At 39.2% G+C, this 24,712-nt stretch overlaps 1 protein-coding gene across 10 annotated transcripts in view; it reads left to right on the forward strand.

Moving 5' to 3' along the window:
• The window catches only part of herc2 (HECT and RLD domain containing E3 ubiquitin protein ligase 2), a 231,639-nt gene that overhangs the window by 140,768 nt on the left and 66,159 nt on the right, over positions 1-24,712 (forward strand). For all 10 annotated transcript variants that reach the window (XM_072576977.1, XM_072576980.1, XM_072576979.1 and 7 more), the window contains 17 exons: positions 3,330-3,597; positions 4,677-4,846; positions 4,945-5,043; positions 7,533-7,701; positions 7,819-7,944; positions 8,983-9,091; positions 13,906-14,045; positions 14,570-14,760; positions 17,349-17,454; positions 17,551-17,642; positions 18,636-18,811; positions 19,512-19,623; positions 20,346-20,427; positions 22,839-22,982; positions 23,058-23,148; positions 23,982-24,159; positions 24,602-24,683. In XM_072576977.1, the coding sequence (XP_072433078.1) occupies positions 3,330-3,597; positions 4,677-4,846; positions 4,945-5,043; positions 7,533-7,701; positions 7,819-7,944; positions 8,983-9,091; positions 13,906-14,045; positions 14,570-14,760; positions 17,349-17,454; positions 17,551-17,642; positions 18,636-18,811; positions 19,512-19,623; positions 20,346-20,427; positions 22,839-22,982; positions 23,058-23,148; positions 23,982-24,159; positions 24,602-24,683 (2,335 nt within the window). The remainder of the gene's footprint in view (positions 1-3,329; positions 3,598-4,676; positions 4,847-4,944; positions 5,044-7,532; positions 7,702-7,818; positions 7,945-8,982; positions 9,092-13,905; positions 14,046-14,569; positions 14,761-17,348; positions 17,455-17,550; positions 17,643-18,635; positions 18,812-19,511; positions 19,624-20,345; positions 20,428-22,838; positions 22,983-23,057; positions 23,149-23,981; positions 24,160-24,601; positions 24,684-24,712) is intronic.

The following is a 24,712-nucleotide window of genomic DNA, read 5'->3' on the forward strand; positions in this document are numbered from 1 at the left end:
ATGAAGAGTATTGTTCTGTTTGGATCTAGTAGTTTTTCCTGTTCCCCATGTTTCTTAATACTAAGTTTCCTCTGCTGGTGTTAGTTGGTTAATGGTTGCCAAGCTGCAGAGAGCATTTTACGCAGAGAACTTCTAGTATTTTGAAAAGAATAAAAGACTGGCATGCGTATACCACTTCTCACGACTACTGGACATCTCAAAATTCTCTCAGCCGATGAAGTACCTTTTGACTGATAGGCAGTGTTGTAATGTGACTCCCACAAACTGCAAGATGGTGATCATTAATTAATCAGATTTTGTGATGTTCATTGAAGAGTATTGGCGAAGACTTGAGAAAGCTCCTTTAGTTCTTCTTTGAAATAGTACCATGAGATCTTTTACGTCTACCCAAGCAGAGGCAGAGAGGGATCTTGATTTAATGTCTTTTGTGAAAGATGACTGTTCAGGAATGCCAGCCTTGATTCTTCCCAGCCCTAGAATCGGACTTGAATCAAGAATCAGAGGGATTGTGCTGTCAACTGAGCTCTGAAGGATGTGACTTGCATCCACGTTAGGTGTAAGTAGGACCAATAAATGCAAACAAGATGGGAGAAATGTAGTTAACTGTAACACATTATTTTAGGGTATGGGTGCAAGCACCACATTCTCGCCACTTAATCCTCCATCAGTCACCAGCATCTCTGGGTAGGGCATATTCCTAGGGCATGATGGGGTGGTGCATAGGTAACGAGGAAGGTTTGGGAAGATAGTGTGGGAAAGCTTGCTCAGGCTTGTAGAGAGAGAGTCTCTATGAGCGCTTCAAATTGACATTGAATCAATTTTTGGTAAGACTCAGCATAATGTTTCAGAAATGTATCCTCTCATCAGAACTTAGAGTTAGGAATGTGAAGTTTTAAACAAGTGAAGGTGGCAAGGTGTGGATGCTGGGAAGAAGAGCAAAAGGGATGATCATTGTTAAAGTAGACGACAGGAGTGATTAAATGACAAAAGATTCCGTGATTTGGGACTGAAAGAAGTGGTAAATGGGGCACATGGAATAAGAAATTAATGATGAGTCTAGATGTGATGTGAACAGCAGGATAGCAACTGTTCAAATGTAAAGAAAAGGACATGAGAGGAATGAATGGGTGAAAAAGAACATAGTCATAGAGTCATAGAGATGTACAGCACGGAAACAAGTCCTTCGGTCCAACCCGTCCATGCCGACCAGATATCCCAACCCAATCCAGTCCCACCTGCCAGCACCCGGCCCATATCCCTCCAAACCCTTCCTATTCATATACCCATCTAAATGCCTCTTAAATGTTGCAATTGTACCAGCCTCCACCACTTCCTCTGGCAGCTCATTCCATGCACGTACCATCCTCTGCGTGAAAACGTTGTCCCTTAGGTCTCTTTTATATGTTTCCCCTCTCACCCTAAACCTATGCCCCCTCTAGTTCTGGACTCCCTGACCCCAGGGAACAGACTTTGTTTATTTATCCTATCCATGCCCCTCATAATTTTGTAAACTTCTATAAGGTCACCCCTCAGCCTCCAACACTCCAGAGAAGTCAGCCCCAGCCTGTTCAGCCTCTCCCTGTACCTCCGATCCTCCAACCCTGGCAGCATCCTTGTAAATCTTTTCTGAGCCCTTTCAAGTTTCACAACATCTTTCCGATAGGAAGGAGGCCAGAATTGCACGCAATATTCCAACAGTTGCCTAACCAATGTCCTGTACAGCTGCAACACGATCTCCCAACTCCTGTACTCAATACTCTGACCAATAAAAGAAAGCATACCAAACGCCGCCTTCACTATCCTATCTACCTGCAACTCCACTTTCAAGGCGCTATGAACCTGCACTCCAAGGTCTCTTTGTTCATCAACACTCCCTAGAACCTTACCATTAAGAGCCTAGGTTCTGCTAAGATTTGCTTTCCCAAAATGCAGCACCTCGCATTTATCTGAATTAAACTCCATCTGCCACTTCTCAGCCCATTGGCCCATCTGGTCCAGATCCTGTTGTAATCTGAGATAATCCTCTTCGCTGTCCACTACACCTCCAATTTTGGTGTCATCTGCAAACTTACTAACTGTACCTCTTATGCTCACATCCCAATCATTTATGTAAATGACAAAAAGTAGAGGACCCAGCACCGATCCTTGTGGCACTCCACTGGTCACAGATCTCCAATCTGGAAAACAACCCTCCACCACCTCCCTCTGTCTTCTCCCTTTGAGCCAGTTCTGTATCCAAATGGCTAGTTCTCCCTGTATCCCATGAGATCTAACCTTGCTAATCAGTCTCCCACGGGGAACCTTGTTGAACTCCTTACTGAAGTCTGTATAGGTCACATCTACCGTTTTGCCCTCATCAATCTTCTTCAGAAAACTCAATCAAGTTTGTGAGACATGATTTCCCACACACACAGCCATGTTGACTGTCCCTAATCAGTCCATGCCTTTGCAAATACATATGCATCCTGTCCCTCAGGATTCCCTCCAACAACTTGCCCACCACCGAGGTTAGACTCACCGGTCTATAGTTCCCTGGCTTGTCTTTACCGCCCTTCTTAAACAGTGGCACCACATTTGCCAACCTCCAGTCTTCTGGCACCTGCCAGCAAGCAACACAAAAGAAAATCAGGCAGAGGTTTTGATTTAAAACAGTTGAACTTAGTGTTGAAAACAACGAACGATGGAGATCACAGCGGGTCAGACCGCATCCATGGAAAGAGAGCAGAACTCCAGTTCTGATGAACGGTCACTTGACTGAAAATGTTAACTCTGATTTCTCTCCACAGATGCTGCCAGACCTGCTGAGCTTTTCCATGAAATGTTCTGTTTAACTCCAGTGAAGGCCTGAGAGAATCATTCTTTTGTTTTGAGTATTGCAGAAAAGAAACACCTTTTGTCAAATGCTTTGTTTTGCTGTCATCACGGCAGTTTTGAAGAATGACCAAGGAAAGGGAACTAAACATTTCTACTGTATGCGAAGACAATGCTGATTGACTGGCAAGGAGATGCTGGTCGACATTTCCCTGTCCTTTATTACCCTGGGGAATAAACCAGTTACATGATAAATGATAGCTGCCAGGCTTTGTTTAAATGTAACACCAGCATTTGTTTCCTATCCTGATTCTCCTCCTTTTGAGAAGGTGGTAGTGAACTGCTTTTTTAAACAATTGCAGTCTGTCTGATAGAAGTATGTTCATGAAGCTATTCGGAAGGGAGTTACAGAAGTTTGATCCAGTGACAGTGAAGGATTGAGGATATAGTTTCATGTATCATTTACTTAATGTAGCCTTTGTTAAGCATTTCAGTCTTTGTGTTTTTATCTTGTTTAGGCGGCAGCCCTTGCTGTTTGTCAGTTCTTGGCAGTGGAGTCTACTCACCCATCTACACCAGTGTTTGATGACAGCAGCTCAAGTGAGGCGACGACGCCTGTTACAGTGCAGCCTGTACGTCCAGTAAAACACAAGAAGCGCAAGCCTTCTCCCCCTCCACCTTTACCCATTGTAGCTCAACTAATGGAAATGGGCTTTGGGCGGAAAAATATTGAATTTGCACTAAAGTCGCTTACAGGAGGCTCTGGAAATGCTACAGGGTTGCCAGGTAAAAAAAAAGGATAATATGAATAAGCCCATTCTAAAAAGAGAAATTACTTTCACATCTGTTTGCGTTCTGGTGAATTTTGTTGTAAATGTAAGAGCTAAATAAGGAAAGGGCTGTTTGAAAATTGTAAGAGGACTGCACATAATTTAGGATATAGTTGTTAATGAGGTAACTAATTCGTTATAGACCATGTACAACTTTAAAATACATCACTGGCTATTTCAGAAGCTTCCATTGGTAGTCTAACTCATGATGAATGATACTTGGCCACTCGCATACAAACTTTTAAAACAAATAGTGTTAAGTTAACGGAAAAATAAGGTTAAACATTGTCTTTGCCCTTTTCACTCTCCATGTAGAAATGGATGGGCTAGAAATTCTCAATGCTTCGTTTCCTTGAGTTTTTAAATAATTCATAGAATAAAAGCTATTGTGTAAGGAATAAAACATTAAATCCGCTTCCAGCAGTCAGGTTAAATCGAATGTTGATGCATATGCAGCACCCCACAACACCTGATTATTTGTCCTACTTCAAGCAGTGATGTCTTTGCTAAAAACATATGCTACTTCATTTAGATTCATTCTACATGGCAAGAAATCATGCAAATTTTTTTGTTTTGAAGAGAGAAGTTAAAAATGCTACATTTGAGACGGGTATGCTGATGTGATTTTGAAAATCTGGGGGACTTTGTTAAAATCAGTTGTTTATATTTTTTCTGAATTGGGTTTTGCATAAAATACTTTTAAGAAGGATGTGCGTGACACTGGCATCATTTGGAGACTTGCCATCATGTCATCACAATCGTGTTCTGTTTTTAGTGTTGTATCCTTTGAATACTGTGGTGACCTTTTGCACATCTCAGACAGATTTGGCAGATTTCCTTATTTTTGTTTAAAGTTGATTTGGTTTGCATGGAAGAAACAGCAACTTCCGTGTGTGGTTCGAATTAGACAAAGCTGAAAGGTTGATTCCTAATTCTTATGTTCCACGTCAAATGGAAATGAATACACAATGCATGTCTAATCCAGTTGCACAATTAAGTTTACTCTCTATTTTTGTTTAAAATTTTGTTTCAAAGGTGTGGAAGCATTAGTTGGTTGGCTGCTGGATCACCCTGATGTCCAGATCGCAGAACTTTCTGATGCAGACAGCACTTTATCAGAGTACTCAGATGAAGAGATTCTGGAAGAAGTTGAAGAGACTGAAGCAGCTTATGCTGTGATTGGCCCTCAAGCAACTCTACCTAATGTACTTTTTAATAGCATGTACTTCGCAGATTTTAATAACATTGTAATCATTTACGTTCTGACTCAAGTTATAATAACACACTGTTCTTGATTTTGTAGCCTTGGGCTGCTGTGGTGACTGAAAGCCAAACCTATAAGAAACGTGCAGATTTCCTGAGTAATGATGATTATGCTGTATATGTAAGGGAGAATATTCAGGTATGGATCATTTGAGGTGATGTGTAGCTTTTAACTCTCTCAATTAGAGCAAATTTAGATCAGGAATATTTCTGTGATAACTTGCATTGAATTCAATCATGTCTCACAAACTTGATTGAGTTTTATGAGGAAGTAACAAAGAGAATTGATGAGGGCAGAGCGGTAGATGTGATCTATATGGACTTCAGTAAGGCGTTTGACAAGGTTCCCCATAGGAGACTGATTAGCAAGGTTAGATCTCACGGAATACAGGGAGAACTAGCCATTTGGACACAGAACTGGCTCAAAGGGAGAAGACACAGGGTGGTGGAGGAAGGTTGTTTTTCAGACTGGAGGCCTGTGACCAGTGGAGTGCCACAAGGATCAGTGCGAGGTCTTCTACTTTTTGTCATTTACATAAATGATTTGGATGTGAGCATAAGAGGTACAGTTAGTAAGTTTGCAGGTGACACCAAAATTGGAGGTGTAGTGGACAGCGAGGAGGGTTACCTCAGATTACAACAGGATCTGGACCAGATGGACCAATGGGCTGAGAAATGGCAGATGGAGTTTAATTCAGATAAATGCGAGGTGCTGCATTTTGGGAAAGCAAATATTAGCAGGACTTACACACTTAATGGTAAGGTCCGAGGGAGTGTTGCTAAACAGAGACCTTGGAGTGCAGGATCATAGCTCCTTGAAAGTGGAGTCGCAGATAGATAGGATAGTGAAGGCGGCGTTTGGTATGCTTTCCTTTATTGGTCAGAGTACTGAGTACGGGATTTGGGATGACATGTTACGGCCGTACAGGACATTGGTCAGGCTACTGTTGGAATATTGTGTGCAATTCTGGTCTCCTTCCTATCGGAAAGATGTTGTGAAACTTGAAAGGGCTCAGAAAATATTTACAAGGATGTTGCCAGGGCTGGAGGATTTGAGCTATAGGGAGCGGCTGCACAGGCTGGGGTTATTTTCCCTGGAGGGTCGGAGGCTGAGGGGTGACCTTATAGAAGTTTACAAAATTATGAGGGGCATGGATAGGGTAAATAGGCAAAGTCTTTTCCCTGGAATCGGGCAGTCCAGAACTAGAGGGCATAGGTTTAGAGTGGGAAAGATATAAAAGAGACCTACGGGGCAACTTTTTCACACAGAAGGTGGGATGTGTATGGAATGAGTTGCCAGAGGAAGTGGTGGAGGCTGGTTCAATTGCAACATTTAAGAGGCATTTGGATGGGTATATGAATAGAAAGGGTTTGGAGAGATATGGGCTGGGTGTTGGCAGGTGGGACTGGATTGGGTTGGGATATCTGGTCGGCATGGATGGGTTGGAACCGAAGGGTCTGTTTCCATGCTGTACATCTCTATGACTCTATGACTTTATAACCACGCAAGTGCTCACAAGGAGTAACATAGCTATCTTATGGTGAAGAGGCTGTGTGCGAATTATATTGCCTTCTAAGCAGCTTGCTAAATTTTAATAAGCTTTAGCTATGCCAAAATTGCCCACATCTTAAGTGTTTTAAGATTTCTCTCAAGAATATATGCTTGCCCACTTGAACATATTAAAATGTCAAGGTTTATTTTAATTGTAACAAAAACTTTTAAATTAGACTATTTATTATGTTTGCAATTTTGTTAGAAATTACGCAAATACATTTTAAGTGGATATGTAAAAGCGAAGCCAAAATATCAATACTAAGATGCAGTATCAAAGCTGATAAAACCCAGTTGGATTTTATTTGTAACTATAGAGGAATATTTAAGAATAGAATAGCCATCAGTACTTAACATTAAATTCTTAACTTCAATGCCTCCGTGTGTGCTTCTTGTGTTGCTCACAATATCTTTTGCCCAAGTATGATCTAACGGTTCCCAATATTTATCAGAATTTCATTCAAAGGGTCATTTTTAGCAAAATTTAGCAAAATTGGGTACCAACCATTTCTGTAGGTTCTGCCCACTTTTATCTGATGCTGTATATCTAGTCAATTTGCTTGTGATGTTATAGCTATATGAAGGTTTATTTTAACTCTTATTCTTTTAAATCTTTAACAATGAAATAAGATTAATCAGTAAAATGATGTGTTAATTTCTTTGTCTTTCGGTTAGCACAAATTTCACTGCTTTTGACATAATTTTTGTTTGCTGCTGGTGTCCAATAGTATTCTTCTGCCAAAGATCTTTGCAATATTTTTATTTGCATGCTTAAGGTTTTATGGCTCCAGTATCTCTCCTTTAGTTGACATTTTTTATGCCTTGGTGTGATGGTGCCATGTTTGTTTCCATTCTGCCTTTTTATTGATTAAATGATTGTTTTATCTGTGCTAAGTGCTGGCGTATTATTTAATAACATGTGCATACCTCATTAGTTATTCTGGTTTCTTGGTCAGTATGGTATTTCTAAGCAGATATTACTACATGTGCAGTTTAAATGTTTTATAGAATGAAATTCTTAATGTTTATTTCCGGAAGATATGCCTATACTTACTGAGCTCTCTTGTATCATGCAGGTGGGAATGATGGTCCGATGCTGCAGAACATATGAAGAGGTTTGTGAAGGAGATATGGGAAAAGTAATCAAATTGGATCGAGATGGATTGCATGATTTAAATGTGCAATGTGACTGGCAGCAAAAAGGTGGCACTTACTGGGTCAGATACATCCACGTTGAGCTGTTGGGTAGGTGCATAATTTATCAGTCAGAAACATTAATATTAGTTGTAGTTATGGCTCTGCAATCTTTTGAAGTGTGACTTTGGATCTATTTAACTTTAATTGCTTTTGCTTTTGTACTAGGTTTCCCACCACAGAATTCTACTTCCCACATAAAGATCGCTGATAAAGTGCGGGTTAAAGCTTCGGTTACCACACCAAAGTACAAGTGGGGTTCAGTTACTCACAGGAGTGTGGGAGTTGTCAAAGGTAACCAAGTCCTGCCTGTATTCTCTCCTGCTTCAGTTTTGATTTCAAAATCTAGAAAGCTACTGCCACCTAATTGCAAGAACCAGCTGTACATTTGTAGTGAATCATGCAAAATAATTTTAATGTTGGAGCGTAACATCAAAATGGAGAAATAGATCCTGCACCCCAACTTTTACTTTGTAATGTACAGAGGAACCTTGATTATATGTAGGACATGCGCGGGGAATATTTCGTTGGTTAGTCGAATGCCGGTAACATAGTTTAGCCAAGCATCGGGACCATGCCATCTTGCCGGATAATCCGATATTCAGATAATTAAATGCTGGATCATCGAGGTTCCTCTCTATGACTGTTACTTATATTTCTAACAGCCAGTAGATGAGTAAATCAGTCTCGTTTCAAATGTTTCTTGAGACTTTTATCCAGTTGAACTATAAACTGCAATTCTCACTTTTAAAGGTCATTCCTTTTTAGGTTGCTTGAGGATTGAGTTCTTTGTACCTGACTGGTTTACAAAAAAATGATACTGGAAGGTTAGAAGGTCTGACTTGTGTAGATTATGTAGTCAAATTGTTTATTGTGGAATTTTTCATTTATTCTAATTCTTTTCAATGGTACAGCTCACTTGTGATTTAGAAGCAAGAAGCTCTATCCTTTAGTTGTATGCACCAGTTTTACTGTAGAGTATGCTATTTTAATTAGTGAATGAATGTTAGGATTGGACTGACATAGTACATGGGTTCATTGATTCTTAGTCCAGTGAATTTCTTATTTTTTGTATCCATCCCTCCTTTCACACATTTTTAAGCTGTATGCTTGCTGTATATAACCTTGGGAGAAAAGGTCTGGCTGTATAACATCTTGCTATTTTAGTGGAGGTAATGAGCTAGTTATTGTGTACAACTTGTCACTGTTGTCCCTTGTATCAACCAGCAAGAAGAAATGAATATGTGATCTAAGTCTGTTTTTGAAGGCTGAGTGTCACTGCTTGGCAACTCTTTAAGATTTCAACGTGTGGTGGCATTTTATTTCTTGCAGCATTCAGTGCCAATGGGAAAGATGTTATTGTTGATTTTCCGCAACAGTCTCACTGGACTGGCTTGTTGTCTGAAATGGAGTTGGTACCCAGCATTCATCCAGGAGTGACGTAAGAACTTATACATACTTAACCAAATAGGCACTTTTAAACATGTTCTATTTGTACCATGAAATAATGAAATAGTTATATTTCTTTTTGTAAGAATACTAGTGTGCAGTAATCACACTCCTTTTATTACTTCAGCCGTTTTAAAAGAAGGACAGCTAACAATTTGTGCATTGAATTTGGTGAAAATAGAATATTTTTAATTTATTTCATCTTTATATTAAAGTTGTATTGAAGTATGATGTGCAGAAGCAGAAGGAAAGAATGATTTAGAAGAGATTGTTGTATGAATGTAAGGTTGATTCATTCGCTGTTATATTTCAGTAATGCCATATCAATTCAGGCCAAGGCTACCTCAAGCTTGATTGTTATCATTTATAGAAAAAAATTTGGTCTTTGGTACTCAAACCAATCTTTATTCAGTCATGTATTTGTTTACTAAGTCAAACAATTCAGGCTTACACCTTTTGGTCTAATTACAACACAGTTATAATAAGTGTCACTTGATATGTGCTCAAGACCAACCAGCAGTCAACTGCTCACTGATGCCCAGTTAGAGTTCTACCAGGGCCACTGAACTCATGACTTCATTGCAGTCTTGGTTCAAACATGATCAAAAAAGCTGAATTCCAGTGGGGAGGTAAGTGAGACTGTTGTTGACGTGAAGGTGGCATTTGACCGAGTGTGGCTTCGAGAAGGCCTAGTAAAACTGGAATCATTTGGAATCGGGGTGAGGGGGTTGGTGGAACTGGTTGGAGTTATATCTGATGCAAAGGAAGATGGTTGTGATTGTTGCAGATCAGTCATCTCAGTTTCAGGACATATCTGCAGGAGGTCATCAGGGTAATGTCTGAGTCCTAATCGTCTTCAGCTACTTCATCAATGGTCTTCCTTCTGTCAAAAGGTCAGATGTAGATAAGTTTGCTGCTGATTGCAAATTGTTCAGCAACATTTACAACTCCTCAGATACTAAAGCAATCTGTATTTGAATGCAGCAATATCCAGGCTTGGACTGAGAAATGGCAAGTAACATTCACACCACACAAACCCCAGGCAATGACCATTTCAAAAAGAGACAATCCAGTCACTTCTCCTTGACATTTCAATGGCATTAGCATCACTCTGCCCCCACTATCAACATCTTGGGGGTTATCATTGATCAGAAACTCAACTGGATTCACTACATAAATACAGTGGCTACAAGAGCTCAGAGGCTGGTACTCCTGCAACAAGTAACCCACCACTTGACTCCTCAAAGCCTGAACACCAGCCACAAGGTTCAAGTGAGAAGTGTGATGGAATACTCCCAACTTGCCTGTATTAGGTGCAGTTCCAATAACACTTGAAGTTTGACATCAACCAGGACAAAGCAACCAGCATGATTGGCACCACATCCGCAAATGTCCACTTCCTCCATCATCAACGCTCAATAGCAATGCTGTGGACCATCTGCAAGGTGTGCTGCAGAAATTCACCAAAGGCCCTTCGAAAGCACCTTCGAAAACCACAACCATTTTGATCTGGAAGAACAAGGGCATGGAACACGGGAATGGAACCACGTGCAAGTTCCCACCCAAACCAGTCAAAACCCTGACCTTGAAGTATATTGCTGTTCCTTCAGTGGAGTTGGATCAAAATCCTAAAATTTACTCCCTAACAGCATTGAGGTTCCACCTGCAACACATGGACTGTAGCACTCAAAGCAAATCACCTCCACCTTTTCAAGGGCATCTGGGGATGGGCAATAAATGCTGGCCCAGCCCACAACACCCATATCCCATAAGTAAATAAGATTAAGAAGCCCAAATCTGGTTATTGTCCAGGTCTTGCTTCAAAGGACACAGACACCTTGCAATATCTACCCACCTCTAAACTAAGTCTCAGCCAATAACATTTGCCTAAACTAACAGATCGCTAATGTTTTGTGTCTAGATTCTGACCAGTCAGTTTCCTATCAACCAAGTTGTTGTCTACTCTGCTGCATGATTTGTAGTTAACTCCTTAAAACATCTACCTTTGATTCACTGTAGATTCATAGAATCATTCAGTAACCAACTCGTTAATGTTGACCAAGTTTCCCAAATTAAACTAGTCCTTTGTTTGGCTGTTATCCCTCTAAACCTTTCCTATTTATGTACCTATCCAGATGTCTTTTAACTGTTGTAATTGTACCCATCTCTACCACTACCCCGGCAGGTCGTTTCATATATGCACCACCCTCTGTGTGAAAAAGTTGCCCCTCGGGCCTCTTTTAAATCTTTCTCCTTTCACCTTAAACCTGTGCCCTCTCGTGATAGTTAAATGTTGGGTGATGTCACTTTCTCCTTTCATTCTGGTCACTATTTTTCCCCTTCAAGACTGCTATCACCATTCCTCTCTCAGTATGATGCCTTGTTTCAAAAAGTGGGGGAGACTGAAAACAATGAGCTATAGGTCAGTTAGCCTAACATTTATCATTGGGAAAATGTTGGGATAGCTTGTAGAGAAAGAATTAGCAAGTTATTTTGGAAACACCCAATCAGAAAGAGTTAGCATGGCCTTTTGAAAGGGTCATTGTGTTTGATCAGTTTGCTTGAGTTCTTTGAGGGTGTAAGAAGCAGAGTTGATAAAAAGGAACTAGCCGATGTAGTGTGTTTTGATTTCCAGAAGGCATTTTATGAAGTGCCAGATAAAAAGTTATTGCATAGACTAGGAATTCATGGTGTTGAGGGTATTGTTTTTAGCATGGGTTGAGGATTGGATAGCACACAGAAGATGAGATTCAGGATTAATGGATCCTTTTCATTTTATAAAGACATAATTGGTAGAGTGTCAAGAGAGATCAGTCCTAGAGCCTCAATCATTTACTATCTGTGTTAATAACTTGGGGGAGGGCCAGCATGTAATTGTCCAAATTTACTGACTATTTTTAAAAAAAAAAGTGGGAGAGCAGTTGTGGTGAGGAGACCAGGAATCTGCTGCACCTGCAAGCTAACTTGTGTTTCATGCACACGAACACTCAGATCTTTCTCTCTGCACTTTTTTTGGATTCTTTCTTCATTACAATAATAGCCTGCATTTTGATTCTTCCCACTAAACTGCATGACTTCACACTTTTCTACTTTCATCCCTATCTGTCAAGTTTATGCTTACTCACCAGGTGTAGATCCCTTGTCTCCTCACCACAATATGTTCTCCTATGTGTTTTTGTTTAATTGCCTCTAAATTTGGATACATTACATGCAGACCCTCCCCCCAAATCATTAGCACAGATTCTAAATGATTGAGACTCTAAGACTGATCTTGGTAACACTCCACCAATTATGTCTCTACAAAATGAAAAAGATCCATTAATCCTGAATCTCATCTGGTGTGTGTTACCCAATCCTTAATCCACGCTAACAATACTCTCGACACAATGAATGCCTATTCTTTCTAATACTTTCTATCTGACACTTCATCAAAAGCTTTTTGAAAATCTAAATACGTTGCATGTACTGGTTCCTCTTTATTGCAAGCTGATTGGAGTTTAACAATGGAGAAGTCTTGTTTACAACTGTGTAGGGTATTGGGGGCGCTGCAGTTGCCATGCCACATGCAGTTTTGGCTTTGGAAATGACCAAATGGCCTACTCCTGTTCCTATGTTTTTATATTCTTACGGGGAAACAACAAGCCTTGATCCATCCGCCCTCACTGACTATTGCCCATTCCCAGGCTCCCTGAATGAGCTCCTTCACTTAGTTTCTTGGCTCCTCCTGTCATTTTTCATTGTCTGAATCTCTTCAGTTTTATTTCTATTCCATCCAAACACTGAAACTGATTTGGCCCACGCGCGTTTTTTTGCTTTCATTTAGCAAATAGTCTCTTCCTGAGTTTTCTTTTTCCTGTTCTCCCGGAAAGCAATTCACATTGAATTTTGTCTTCCAAATTCTCAAGAACATTCAGATCCTCCTGTCCTGTGTAAGAACATACAAAACAGGACTCCTTACAGTCTGTTCTACCATTCTTAACCAATGATTTAGATCAGTTCCAGCTTCCCATGCTATCCCTATTTCTTTAGATTCTCTTCACATCCAAATAGTTTTATTCCAACTTAAAAGAACTGAATGACAAAGCATTCACAACCATTGGAGGATAGACCGTTCTAAATATTCTCGAGATTTGCAACCTTTGCAGCAAAGAGGTTTCTGCTCATCTGTCCTGAATGGCTGACCCCTTACTCTGGCATTATGGCCTCCAGTTATGAGTGCTTCTGTAAGGGGGAACATTCCCACTGCATGTATTCTGTCAAACTCCTCAAATTCTGTATGTTTCGATAAGATTTCTTCTCATTATTGCAAAATCTGTGAATTTCAGGTGTCAATGATAGCCGTGGTGTGGAGGTGCTGGTGTTGGACTGGGGTGGACAGTCAGAAATTACATGACACCAAGTTGTAGTCCAACAGCTTTATTTGAAATCACAAGCTTTCAGACCACACCTCCACTTCACCTGATGAAAGAGCAGCACTCAAAGTTTGTGATTTCAAATAAACTGTTGGACTATAACTTGGTATTGTATGACTTCTGACTATGGATTTCAGGATTTTCAATGTCTTGTTTATAAATGTTGGGCATAGAAGGCAGTGTATTCCTTGCTTGAATGACTTGCAAGTTATTTGAAGAACAATTGCTTTGTTTTAATTTGGTACCTGCTTTAACTTGTGTTGAAATTGAATTGCATTTGTCGATTTATGAGATTTATGTAAACACATCATGATGGATTTGCTTTCAAAATTTAATAATTTGTTTCCAATAATCAGACTGATTGAACCGGGTTTTTTTTGGATAAAAAATGCAGGTGTGATGGCTGCCAAATGTTTCCAATGAATGGGCCCAGGTTCAAATGTAGAAACTGTGATGATTTTGACTACTGTGAAAACTGTTTCAAGACCAGGAAGCACAACTCAAGGCATACTTTTGGTAGAATTAATGAGCCAGGTGAGATGCATTGTACAATTTCTTAACAGATTTGATTTTTTTTTAAAGTTACATTTTACAGATTATCATTCCAAATCACAACAAAATTTAATCATATTTCCCGCAATATTTAAATAGCCCACACCAATTTAACCAGACTACTAATTACTTTGTGCAGGAATGGTGTGACAATTGGTAATCATTATGTAGCGGAGTTATTTTTAAACAATAAAAGTTTGTAATGTACTATTTGAATGTTAGGAGTAAAGATAATATTTAAACAGAATGTCAAACTATTTTTATGTAAAATGTTTTCAGTTAATCAATACTTGGTGTTTTAAGTTGTGTGGGTAAAATGCAATTCTGTGTCTCTTCTGACTTCAGTTTAGGTTTCCTGCTACATGTCTTTTTCTTTTTGTGACCCCAGTGATCTTGTGTGAGATTGCTGGGAAATGCAATGATTGCTGCTTATGATCCACCTAACTGTCTGTGTGACAGCATTCTAAAAGAGTTCTGTTAATAATAATTTGTTTGTTGGTTTAAAGGACAATCACCAGTATTTGCTGGACGTTCCGGAAAACAACAGAGTAAGCGATACAGTTGTGAGAGAGGAATGTTGCTAGATGATTGGTCGAGGATTGTAAAGAACTTTGGAGTCTCCTCATCTGTCAGTCAAATTTCACGCTTGATTGATGGCTCTGGGCAGTGTTGGCAGTCTTCAGGCTCACAAGGGAAAGTAAGTGAGAAGCCACTGATACAACAATCTTTCTAGCTTGTGCTTTTATCTTCTATACACTTGAAAGGTAGTTCCATCATCCATTGCTTGTTGCTCCAGAGCTGTTCAAAATTAAAATTTTGCTGAATATGATCTTTGTCAGTTGTTAAAGTCTGTAGCTAAAATCAGAAAATAATCTGTTTCAGTGGGGAAAACTCCCAATTTTTTTTTTGCTTTGAGGAAGTTAACCCTAAATTGTTTCCTTTTGTTCAGGTCATGCATTCTGGGTGACTGATTGTCCTCTTCCTTCATTGCAACAATCAGCCCACTGTATCTGCCCCAGTTCTGAAATAAACAATTGACTCAGTGCCATCCTCCCACCTTCTCCCTGAAGCCCTGCAAATTTGTTAGTTGAAAAAGAACAGTCAGATTCCCTTTCCAATGCCTCATTGAATCTGCTTCCATCAACACTTATGCATTGCTCTCCAGACCTCAAGAACTCACATTGAGTCGCTCTTGATACTTTTGCCAATTACTTTAAATCAGTGCTGTCTCGATCTTGATTCATTCACCTGTGGAAACATTCTCCCCCAATCTACTCTGCCCAGACCCCTTGTGATATTGAATACCTTTGTCAGTTTTTAAAAGATTAAGGTGGATGTGGGTTTTGCTCGCTAGACCAGCATTGGTTGCTCAGCTCTGGTTGCCTTTGAGAAGATGGTGGTGAGCTACTTTCTTGAACAGCTGCAGTGTAGGTTTTGTAGGTGCATTCACAATGTTGTTCAGAAGGGAGGTTCAGGATTTTGGACCATCAACAGTGAAGGAATGACAAATACATTTCCAAGTCAGGATGCTGTGGGCTTGGAGTTCCATCATGTTGGTATTCCATGTATTTACTATTCTTGTTCTTCTCAATGGTAGTGGTCATAAGTTTGGAAGTACTATTTAAGTAGCCTTAGTGAATTGTAGCAGTGATTCTTGTAGATGATGCACACTGCTACAAGTGAGTATTGGTGGCAGATAGAGTGAAAGTTTGTGGATGTGGTGCCAATCAAGCAGGTTGCTTTGCCCTGGATGCTGTGAAGCTTCTTGTAAGTTTTTGGAGCTGCATTCGTTCAGGGGTATTCCAGTACACCTCTGCCTTGTGTTTTTAGATGGTGGACAGACTTTAACTGCTTCAATCTCACTTCCTAGCTGAAGTTCCTCATTGCTTGAACCATTCTTGTGAATCTTTTTTGCATCTTCCCTAGTGTATGCAATACTCTGAGGCTGACCTAGTCTCAACTTAACCTAATTGCTCTTGTATTCTGTGTCATTATTAATAAAGTTAAGGATATAGTATGCTTTATAAGCTGCTGTCTCAACTGTCTTGTCATCTTCAATGACTTGTGCATATGCACACCCAAGCCCCTTCTGCTTCTTCACTTTCTTTAGCATTGTGCCCCTTAGTGTCTGTCCATGTCCTTCCTACCAAAATGGATCACTTCATATTTCGGCTTGCTAAACTTCACCTACCAGTTGTCTGCCCATTTCACCAGCTATCTATATTCTTCTAAAAAAATAATCTACCCCATTCCTCACAATGATTCCCAGTGCTTCCAAACTTTATCTTGTCTGCAGATTTTGAGATTGTGGTCTGTAAACCAAGGTCTAGGTCAGTAATAGGAATTGAGAAAAGTGTGGATCTCGAAACTGACTCCTGAGAAGTCCTTCACAAACCTTTCCCCTCTTTCCCCCAACTCCTGTTTGCTCCCTCCCACAAAAATTTGATGTGCTGAATGGTTTCTTTCTTTTTCTTATGATAGTATGCAGATAAACTACCTGATTCAAAAGCAATCTTTATCCATTACCTGTAAGATTCATTGAATAGCTTGAACAGTTCTGATTTATCTCTGAGCAAAGAATAAAATGTCAAAAATTAGTGAATGCAATTTAATTACGACCTTGGATGATGTAAAAACCTCAGTACCGTATTGAGTGCCACCTTGTTCTGTGCGTTCTTCAGCTTGTTTTTCTTTACCATTGACTTGATATTTCAACTGTGCCTTGCAAATGGTGCTTTAACTTTGATTCCCATTGTGGCTATCTGTCACTAAGTTTTGCTGTGTGCTGGAGTGATGTCCTTTCTCAAGCAAATGTTTCTGAAAAATGGCTGTATTTGCAATTCTTATCTTGACCATTGTATTTCTGTACATGTGGCATTGGCAACAAATAATTAATTAAGCAAATTTAGTTGTTTCTGCATGGCCATGTCTTGTGCCTTCAAGAGCAATAGTAGGAGGAATAAATGGTCACTTAGCTGATAGAATGGCAAGGATAAGACTCTGAGAAGTAATGAAACTAAATACGTGTGATCAGTAGGTTGCAGCATTCTTTGTGGCTTACAACTGGTCCTCCATTCCTGTATTGGTCTAACTAATCCATAAGGTAAACTTTGTGAAAATGCCTGTTATTTTTATACTTCACATTCCAATCTATGGTATCCAGGAAGTTTGTATTTTTCAAGATGGAGTCATGTGAGCAACTCATCAATCTTTCTTGTTGAAACAACTTTTGGCTTCAACTTACTGATAGATGTGTTCTCTTAATCTTTTTTTTTTGTTGACTAGCACTGGATTCGCTTGGAAATCTTCCCAGATGTCCTTGTTCATAGACTAAATATGGCTGTGGATCCAGCTGACAGTAGTTATATGCCTTCATTAGTAGTAGTGTCAGGTAAGTTAAACATCTTGCATGCTATTTATATTCACCCCTTGTTTTTACTTGGTTAATTATTTTTCTGATCAAATACTTAACCATCCTCCTTTTCAGGTGGAAACTCACTTGACAATCTTATTGAACTGAAGACGATTAATATAACCCCTACTGATACTGTTGTAATGCTGCTGAATGAATGTGTGGAGGTATGTATTCTCAATGTTGCTTTAAGGTGTATATACAATCTCATATTTATCTTGGGAGTTAACTTCTTGTTGACAATGCAAACATATGTCCAGCTAATCAGTCAAATAGTCACTAATGCTTTTTGAGTTGAGATGAAACTGTTTTAGATGCTGAGGTGGGCTTTCATGGTTTGTGTCTGTCTGTCTATAGCCCTTTTTGTACACCTGTTCAATCTCATGCCTTCTATCTTGCTAACTTCTGTGGTCTCTCCACACCCTTGTTTTTAATCACAAACAAAGCTACATCTGACTTTAGCCAGAATGTTTTGGGTCTCCCAGCTGACAGTTTTGCCAGCAGGGCTCTGTAAAATTCCGATGTGGTCACCTTGTTGTGTTCAGTTCTCAGTTGTGGTCATTAAATTGCCAAATGACCACAGGTACCCTTGTTGCCTGGCTGCAATGTTCAGGCAAGTGAGAGTAGATGAAGGGTTGGGTGGGCACCCAACTGGTTAGCTGGCTTGAGGTTGGAGGGGGCATTAAGGCACCTCCCTGACAGGGGCCCGCTTATGGGTTTGCTGTATCCATTCAGATCAGCTGAGTTGCTCTCTGAGTGAGGACTGAAAGTCCTTCCTCCAGTGAATTGCTACTCCATGGAATGTTTAAATGGCTGTGGGCCTATTGCAATTGGCAGGGATGCATTTCCCACAAACCTGACTCACTTCGCCATCTAAAAAACCCTACCTTGTGTGTCTCAGCATTCAAATACCCCAATTCTCTTCAGATATGACTACTGTCTGCAGCAAACAAAATCCCACAAAATGATACAAAACTCGTCAAAATGAATGAACTCCATCTTTAGGACCCTCCTTTAATGCTCTGACCAAAAGAGTATTGAAGAGGTCACCATGGGTAATCAACATACCTTCGTGCTTAGACAACAATGTTTTTGTCCTTTTATACAACTGGACCACATTGCAGGTTGTCTTTTATAACCACTTTTCATTTTCTGAGCAGCACAGGTATATTGAGATTGCAATCAAACAGTGCAGAAGTTCTGGGATTGATTGCAAAATTCATGGCTTGAGCATTGTAGGACGTATCCGAGCAGAGGATGAGGATCTTGCAGCAAACTTCCCTTTCCTTGCTTCGGACAATGAAGAGGAGGATGATGATAAAAGCAATACTGGAAGGTACTGACTTTGTGTTTACTGATAACTGGAGTAACTGATGCAAGGAGTTGGATTTTTTGTAAAACAATTTGTGTTCTTCTGAAATTATTTAATGACACTTTCAGTTTCTTTTGGACATCCAATTTTTGAGCATTACAGCCTTTGTCATTTGTATTTAAATATTCAAGTGTAAATGTGCACACACAAATGTGTCAGTGTAAAAGTTGATGAGTCGTGCATCTCACAAAAAATTATTGACAAATATTGTTATGGCTAAGTGGTGATGCTGTGATGATTTGACTACTAATCTATACCCCTTAGCTAATATCCTGCGGGACATGGATTCAAACTTTCTCAGGATGTGGAATGGTAAAAGGAGCAATGAGGCAGTGGAGTTTGAGGTGAAATCACCCGTGATTGTATCAAATTGTGGGGGAGATTCACTGAGCTATATTATCTACTCTGCTTCTGTTTCTTATGTTCTTCTAATCCTGTTTACACTTGGCAACCCATCAGCACACTCTGTTCATGCAGTATAAATGTTGGCTTTCCCATTGAATTAATATTATTACAAGATATCCTGATGATTAAAAGATGAAAAACTTTAACAAAATGTCTTTTTCTCGGCTGTATGAATTGAGCAAAATTTTGAGATATGGGGAAAAACTAAAAGTGTTACCTTTCAATGATGTAACTTCAGAAATTGTTATTTCTTCTCAAGCCTTGCAAGGAAGAAAGCATCTAGCGTTGAATCTTCAGCCACCATTAGAACAAAAGTGTTCGTCTGGGGTCTAAATGATAAAGATCAGCTGGGAGGACTGAAAGGTTCAAAGGTAGAATGACTGTTTCTGTGGTATTTTTGTTGTCTTAATATTAGCTTTCCTACAAGTGGTTTGAATCAGATAATCATCTTAGCATGGAGGGAACTCTTGTGATGGTGTCGCTACCCTGGACCAGCAGATCCGGATTCAAGTCCCATCTGCGCTAGCGATGTGTAATAAAAACTCTGAATAGGTTGATTTGAAAAATTGGTTAAATTTTTTAAAAAATGGTCTGTTTGAGGGGCCATTCTGCACTACTGTGGTAGTGTCTATATCCCTGGACCGGGAGGCCCAGGTTCAAGTCCCACATGTGCCAAGGTTTGTAATAACACCTCTGAACAGGTTGATTAGAAAAAATTCAGTTAACTTTGAAAGACACCTTCCAGACATGAGCCATTTAAGGAACTTTGGAATGTTTGACCTGGGGAAAGAAATGCTGTTTATTCAATATTGTATTCTCTATAATAATCTGCTAACTCATAATTATTTTCATATTGCGTATATTTAGCTGTGCATCAGTGTGTAATCCTGAAGTACAGAAGCGACCATACGATGGACTGCATTTAATCCTTTGATTTGTAATAATTGATAATGTTAGTGTCATAGTTGCCTGTACTTCTATGAATAATTTGTTTTGAAATTTAAAAGCAGTCTTGAAAGAACTTTCCTCTGATTTAATCATTAGTCCAAATCATATTTCACCAAACTAATGAGTGTTTTGTTTTTACTCTTAGATAAAGGTCCCTTCATTTTCTGAAACATTATCAGCTTTAAATGTCGTTCAGGTGGCTGGTGGTTCCAAAAGTCTTTTTGCAGGTAATGTAACTTGTATTACAGATGATGATTTATACTAATGAATATGATGGCTTTCCATCTTGTACATGGAAGAATGTGTAGGGATACTGTGTGAGGGGATAGTAGTCTTTAGTTGTTCCATGAATCTCTGAAGGTGCAGGTTCACAGCACAGACAATGGGCTGAACGGCCTCCTCCACTAATAATGATTCTGTGGTAAGTGTACAAAATTGTTTTTAGCTTGTGTATTGATGAAAAGCAGTAATGTTAAATGCATCTGCTGTATTTTATAGCCTTAGTAAAGAACATAAACATTGTTAAAAGGAGACATGAATTTAATCAGGCTAACTGAGACAGGCAGTTAATAGTTCTTGTTGCACCTCCAATTAGTCAGCACCCTCTGCTCCTGCTTTAACTTATTGGTTTTCTTGCATTTTAGTCCTCATGTGTGAAAGACGATCAAGATTGACTTCGTGTCTCTCTTGAGCAATAGTTTGAGTTTGCTGGAAATCTGGAATTCAGGAAATACCCTGCAGATCAGGCAGCAATATAGAGAAAGAAACAGTAGTTAATGTTTTCAGTCAACGGCCTTTCGTCAGACCCAAGTGTTGGGATGTCAGTCCTGGAGGAGAGAATATTTTTCTTTGTTCAGTCACTTAGTTCCAATATCAAGTACTCCTCCTACTTTGCGTGGCTACCTGAACATTAGGTTCACACTTGTACCTGCAACGGGGCGGCGGTAGAGGACAGTGAGATCGTATTTGCAACAATAGTGGAATCGGGTGAGTTTTGGCCCAGTGCCCAGATTTCCGAGATTAGCCCCCCACCCCCCCCACTCTTGGACTCTTGGCATCAGCAATGGAAGCAAGGTGGCACCAAAGAATGGTGACATGGTTCTGTAGCAGTGATGCAGTGTAGAAACTCACGGCTGACTGACTAATTTGAGCTAGTGATTGTCTCACACTCTGTGTGCAAGAGCCCAGATCTAGGCCCATGGCTAATCACATACGGAATGTAATGTTCAACTTTTAACTTTATTTCCTTATTTTTATACTCTGTTTGGTTTATTTCTGTATTTTAAGGTGGCGCCAGAGAACATTATACAGCACTTTTCACAGTGTTTATAACAAATACATGTAACAAATACACATGACAATAAATACATCAATCAGTCAATTATCATTTACGTCAAATAGTTTTGCATATGAGCTTAATGTCAAAACTCTCAACTTGCAATTTATTTTGCAATTTTAGTTTTTTAAAAATTCACACCATAAATTAATTCTTAGACTTATTTCCATTTGTAATACTCATTTGAGTTGGCATTCCTGTTGATGTATTTTTAAAAATTTCTTCACAAGTGTTCTTCTGATTATCTTTTGGAAACAAGACCTTCAGGCAGATTTCAGAAAGCATCAGTCATTGTGAAGGTTTAGCGAATGACTTAGAATGACATTTGCTAGCCTGTTTCTTTATCAATTAAGTTGTGAAACCTGTGAGTTCAATCAGCAACTGATTACCTTTATGGATGATTTAGCCAAAGTGTGTTGTTCCTTGTAATGCAGCAATCTTGAGAAGTGCTATGTCAGGGAGGTTCTCATAGAATCTGAGGGAATAATAAATATTGAGCTTACTTGCTTTTCCCCTTTTCTAAGCTATTTATAGATAAATCTTCATTCCTCTCAACCCTTATTTCTTTTCTGATGTTACTTGGATCCATTCTATTCATATGTGTTTAAACTTCATCTTATCTGCTTTCAAAAGAGTGAAGGTATGCTTTAGCAGGATGGCTTTGATGTACAGTGTTTAGGAAGTTTTAATTTGGTTCACGAGTCATGATAACCTGTACCGTCTTCATTCTTTTCTCCTAGCCCATCTTGAATCTGTTGACTCAGGTAGTCTGTGATTCTGTATCTTCCTGGCAGCTAATGTTGTTGGTGTTGTGTGTAAACCTTCAAAGTGAATGTACATTAGTACTTGACTGTGGGTATGGGGAAGGAACATCAGCTCCAAGCTTGGTGCTATTTTCAGCATTACATTGATAAATGCAAGTTTTATTCAGCAAGCATCACTGTGTAATGGGATCAATAAATTACCCTCCAAACTTTAAACATGTGGGCAACTTTGACGCTTCTATGAACATCTTCATTAGCTTAGCTAATTTGCTACATGTCATCGATCAAACTTGTTGCTTCCTCCTCTAAATAGTTCAGTCTGTCAAGAGACAATGCATTTACTCTGGGAACACTTTTTAAAAGGACAGTTTCTTGAATTCCTCTGCCATCTCCTTTATTAATGGCTAATTGTCCAACGTTATCCAAATTACCTAATTTCCTCTTTGTATAAATGGCATTTTAAAATATCGTAAGCTTTGAAGTGCTTCTGACACTGCAAAAGGTTTACATACATGGCTGACTGAGTTTTGCATTGTAGTTACTGCTGAGGGAAAGGTCTATGCCTGTGGAGAAGCTACTAATGGAAGACTTGGTCTTGGAATATCCAGTGGAACAATACCCATCCCTCGACAGATCTCAGCTCTTAGCAATTATGTTGTAAAGAAAGTGGCTGTGCACTCAGGTATGTAATCCAATTTCTTTTTAAAGCATTGTCATTTAGTTCGCATCTGTATTTATATTTTGCTTTGCATTGCAGGTGGTCGTCATGCAATGGCTTTAACTGTTGATGGAAAGGTCTTTTCCTGGGGTGAAGGAGATGATGGAAAACTTGGACACTTCAGCAGAATGTAATTTTCATTTTTAAAACAACTTTTTTTTTTGCTTTTTGCTGTATTTTTTCTGCTAAGTTAATTGCTTACTTTTAGGACTAGAATTTGTAAGATTACCTTTTGTCCCAGGATACCAAGTAGCCTTTGTGCATTAATTAGGAAGAACTAACTAATTTATTTGAAGCTTTTTCTCCTATTTTGCATTACCATTCCTTTCCCATCTCCTGTCTCATTCCTTGGTTAAGTAGTTGTCCTTGCACTCTTTAACTTTGTTTACATTGTTTCTTTGCCTATTTCTTTGTTGTGACTCGTTGTGGCTCCAACTTCTGTTGGAGTTTACTTTGAGTTGAATTCTTTGTCCCCTGTGAGAAATGATCTTTTCACTAATGACAAATGAATATTGGAACTCTCATTAGGAGTTTGTTTCTTTTTAAAATGGAACCACATTATGTTGTTTAGATTGGTGTAGTTTTATGACTGTATACACCCTACAATGTCAAATTTCCTTTGCTTCCTGTCAGTGCTGCCATTATAGTTCTGATGCAGTCTGAATCTAGAGTTGGGTCAAACTACCATTGGTGTAAGCCAGTTTTGGACCAAATTCTACCCACTGTTCAATGTGAATATGAAGCTAAAACTTATTTACTACCAGTGCAGTTAGAATGATGTATGAATGCATTATCAGATTCCACTGTTTAGTGCCAAACATTAGATATATAGAAAATCAGCTTTTCAATTTTAAAGAAATATCAGTAATTGCACAAATTGCTTTAAAGTATTTAGTGTATCTTGGGTTTTCACTGGACTTGCCTTAGCAAGAATGTTCACTATCCTTTTCTTTAAAAAAACAGGAATTGTGATAAACCAAGACTGATTGAGGCATTAAAAACCAAACGTATTCGAGATATTGCTTGTGGGAGTTCTCACAGTGCTGCCATAACCTCCAGTGGTGAACTGTATTCATGGGGTCTTGGCGAGTATGGCAGACTTGGGCATGGAGATAACACAACACAGTTGAGACCAAAATTGGTAATTGCATAATTTTGTGAATTAAACAGTTAACAATACTTTGTGTGTTGCTAATAGGAGACTAAAGCTTAAGGTTGCTATTACTTGGCTGATAAATAAAATTTGGAAAATTTTGCATGCACCAGTAGACTTGTATAGCTGAATATAATTTTTTTTTAAAGTTGTCTTTTCTGCCCACGCTTAGGAATCTAGAATAATGGTGGCAGCAGGGGTTTGATTTGATGAAAACCATGCTTCCCCAAATTAAAACAGGGTTCACTTGGTTGTCATCACATGACTCCTCTATTCTCTCCAGAGATATAGGCTAACGTACTGAATATTTTGGCCACTTTCTATTTTGGCAACGTTTTATTTTGTTCACAACAGATACGATAGTCTTCCACGATGTCATAAAATGGTGCTAAAATTGATCTAAAAATGATATCATATTTATTTTAACTAGGTGAAAGTTCTTCTGGGGCACAGAGTCATCCAGGTCGCATGTGGAAGTCGAGATGCACAAACACTAGCGTTAACTGATGAAGGTAGGGCCAACTTTGCTATTTATAGCTAT

The sequence above is a fragment of the Chiloscyllium punctatum genome, chromosome 9 (genome assembly GCF_047496795.1).
Source record: "Chiloscyllium punctatum isolate Juve2018m chromosome 9, sChiPun1.3, whole genome shotgun sequence".
Taxonomy (NCBI): Eukaryota; Metazoa; Chordata; class Chondrichthyes; order Orectolobiformes; family Hemiscylliidae; genus Chiloscyllium; species Chiloscyllium punctatum.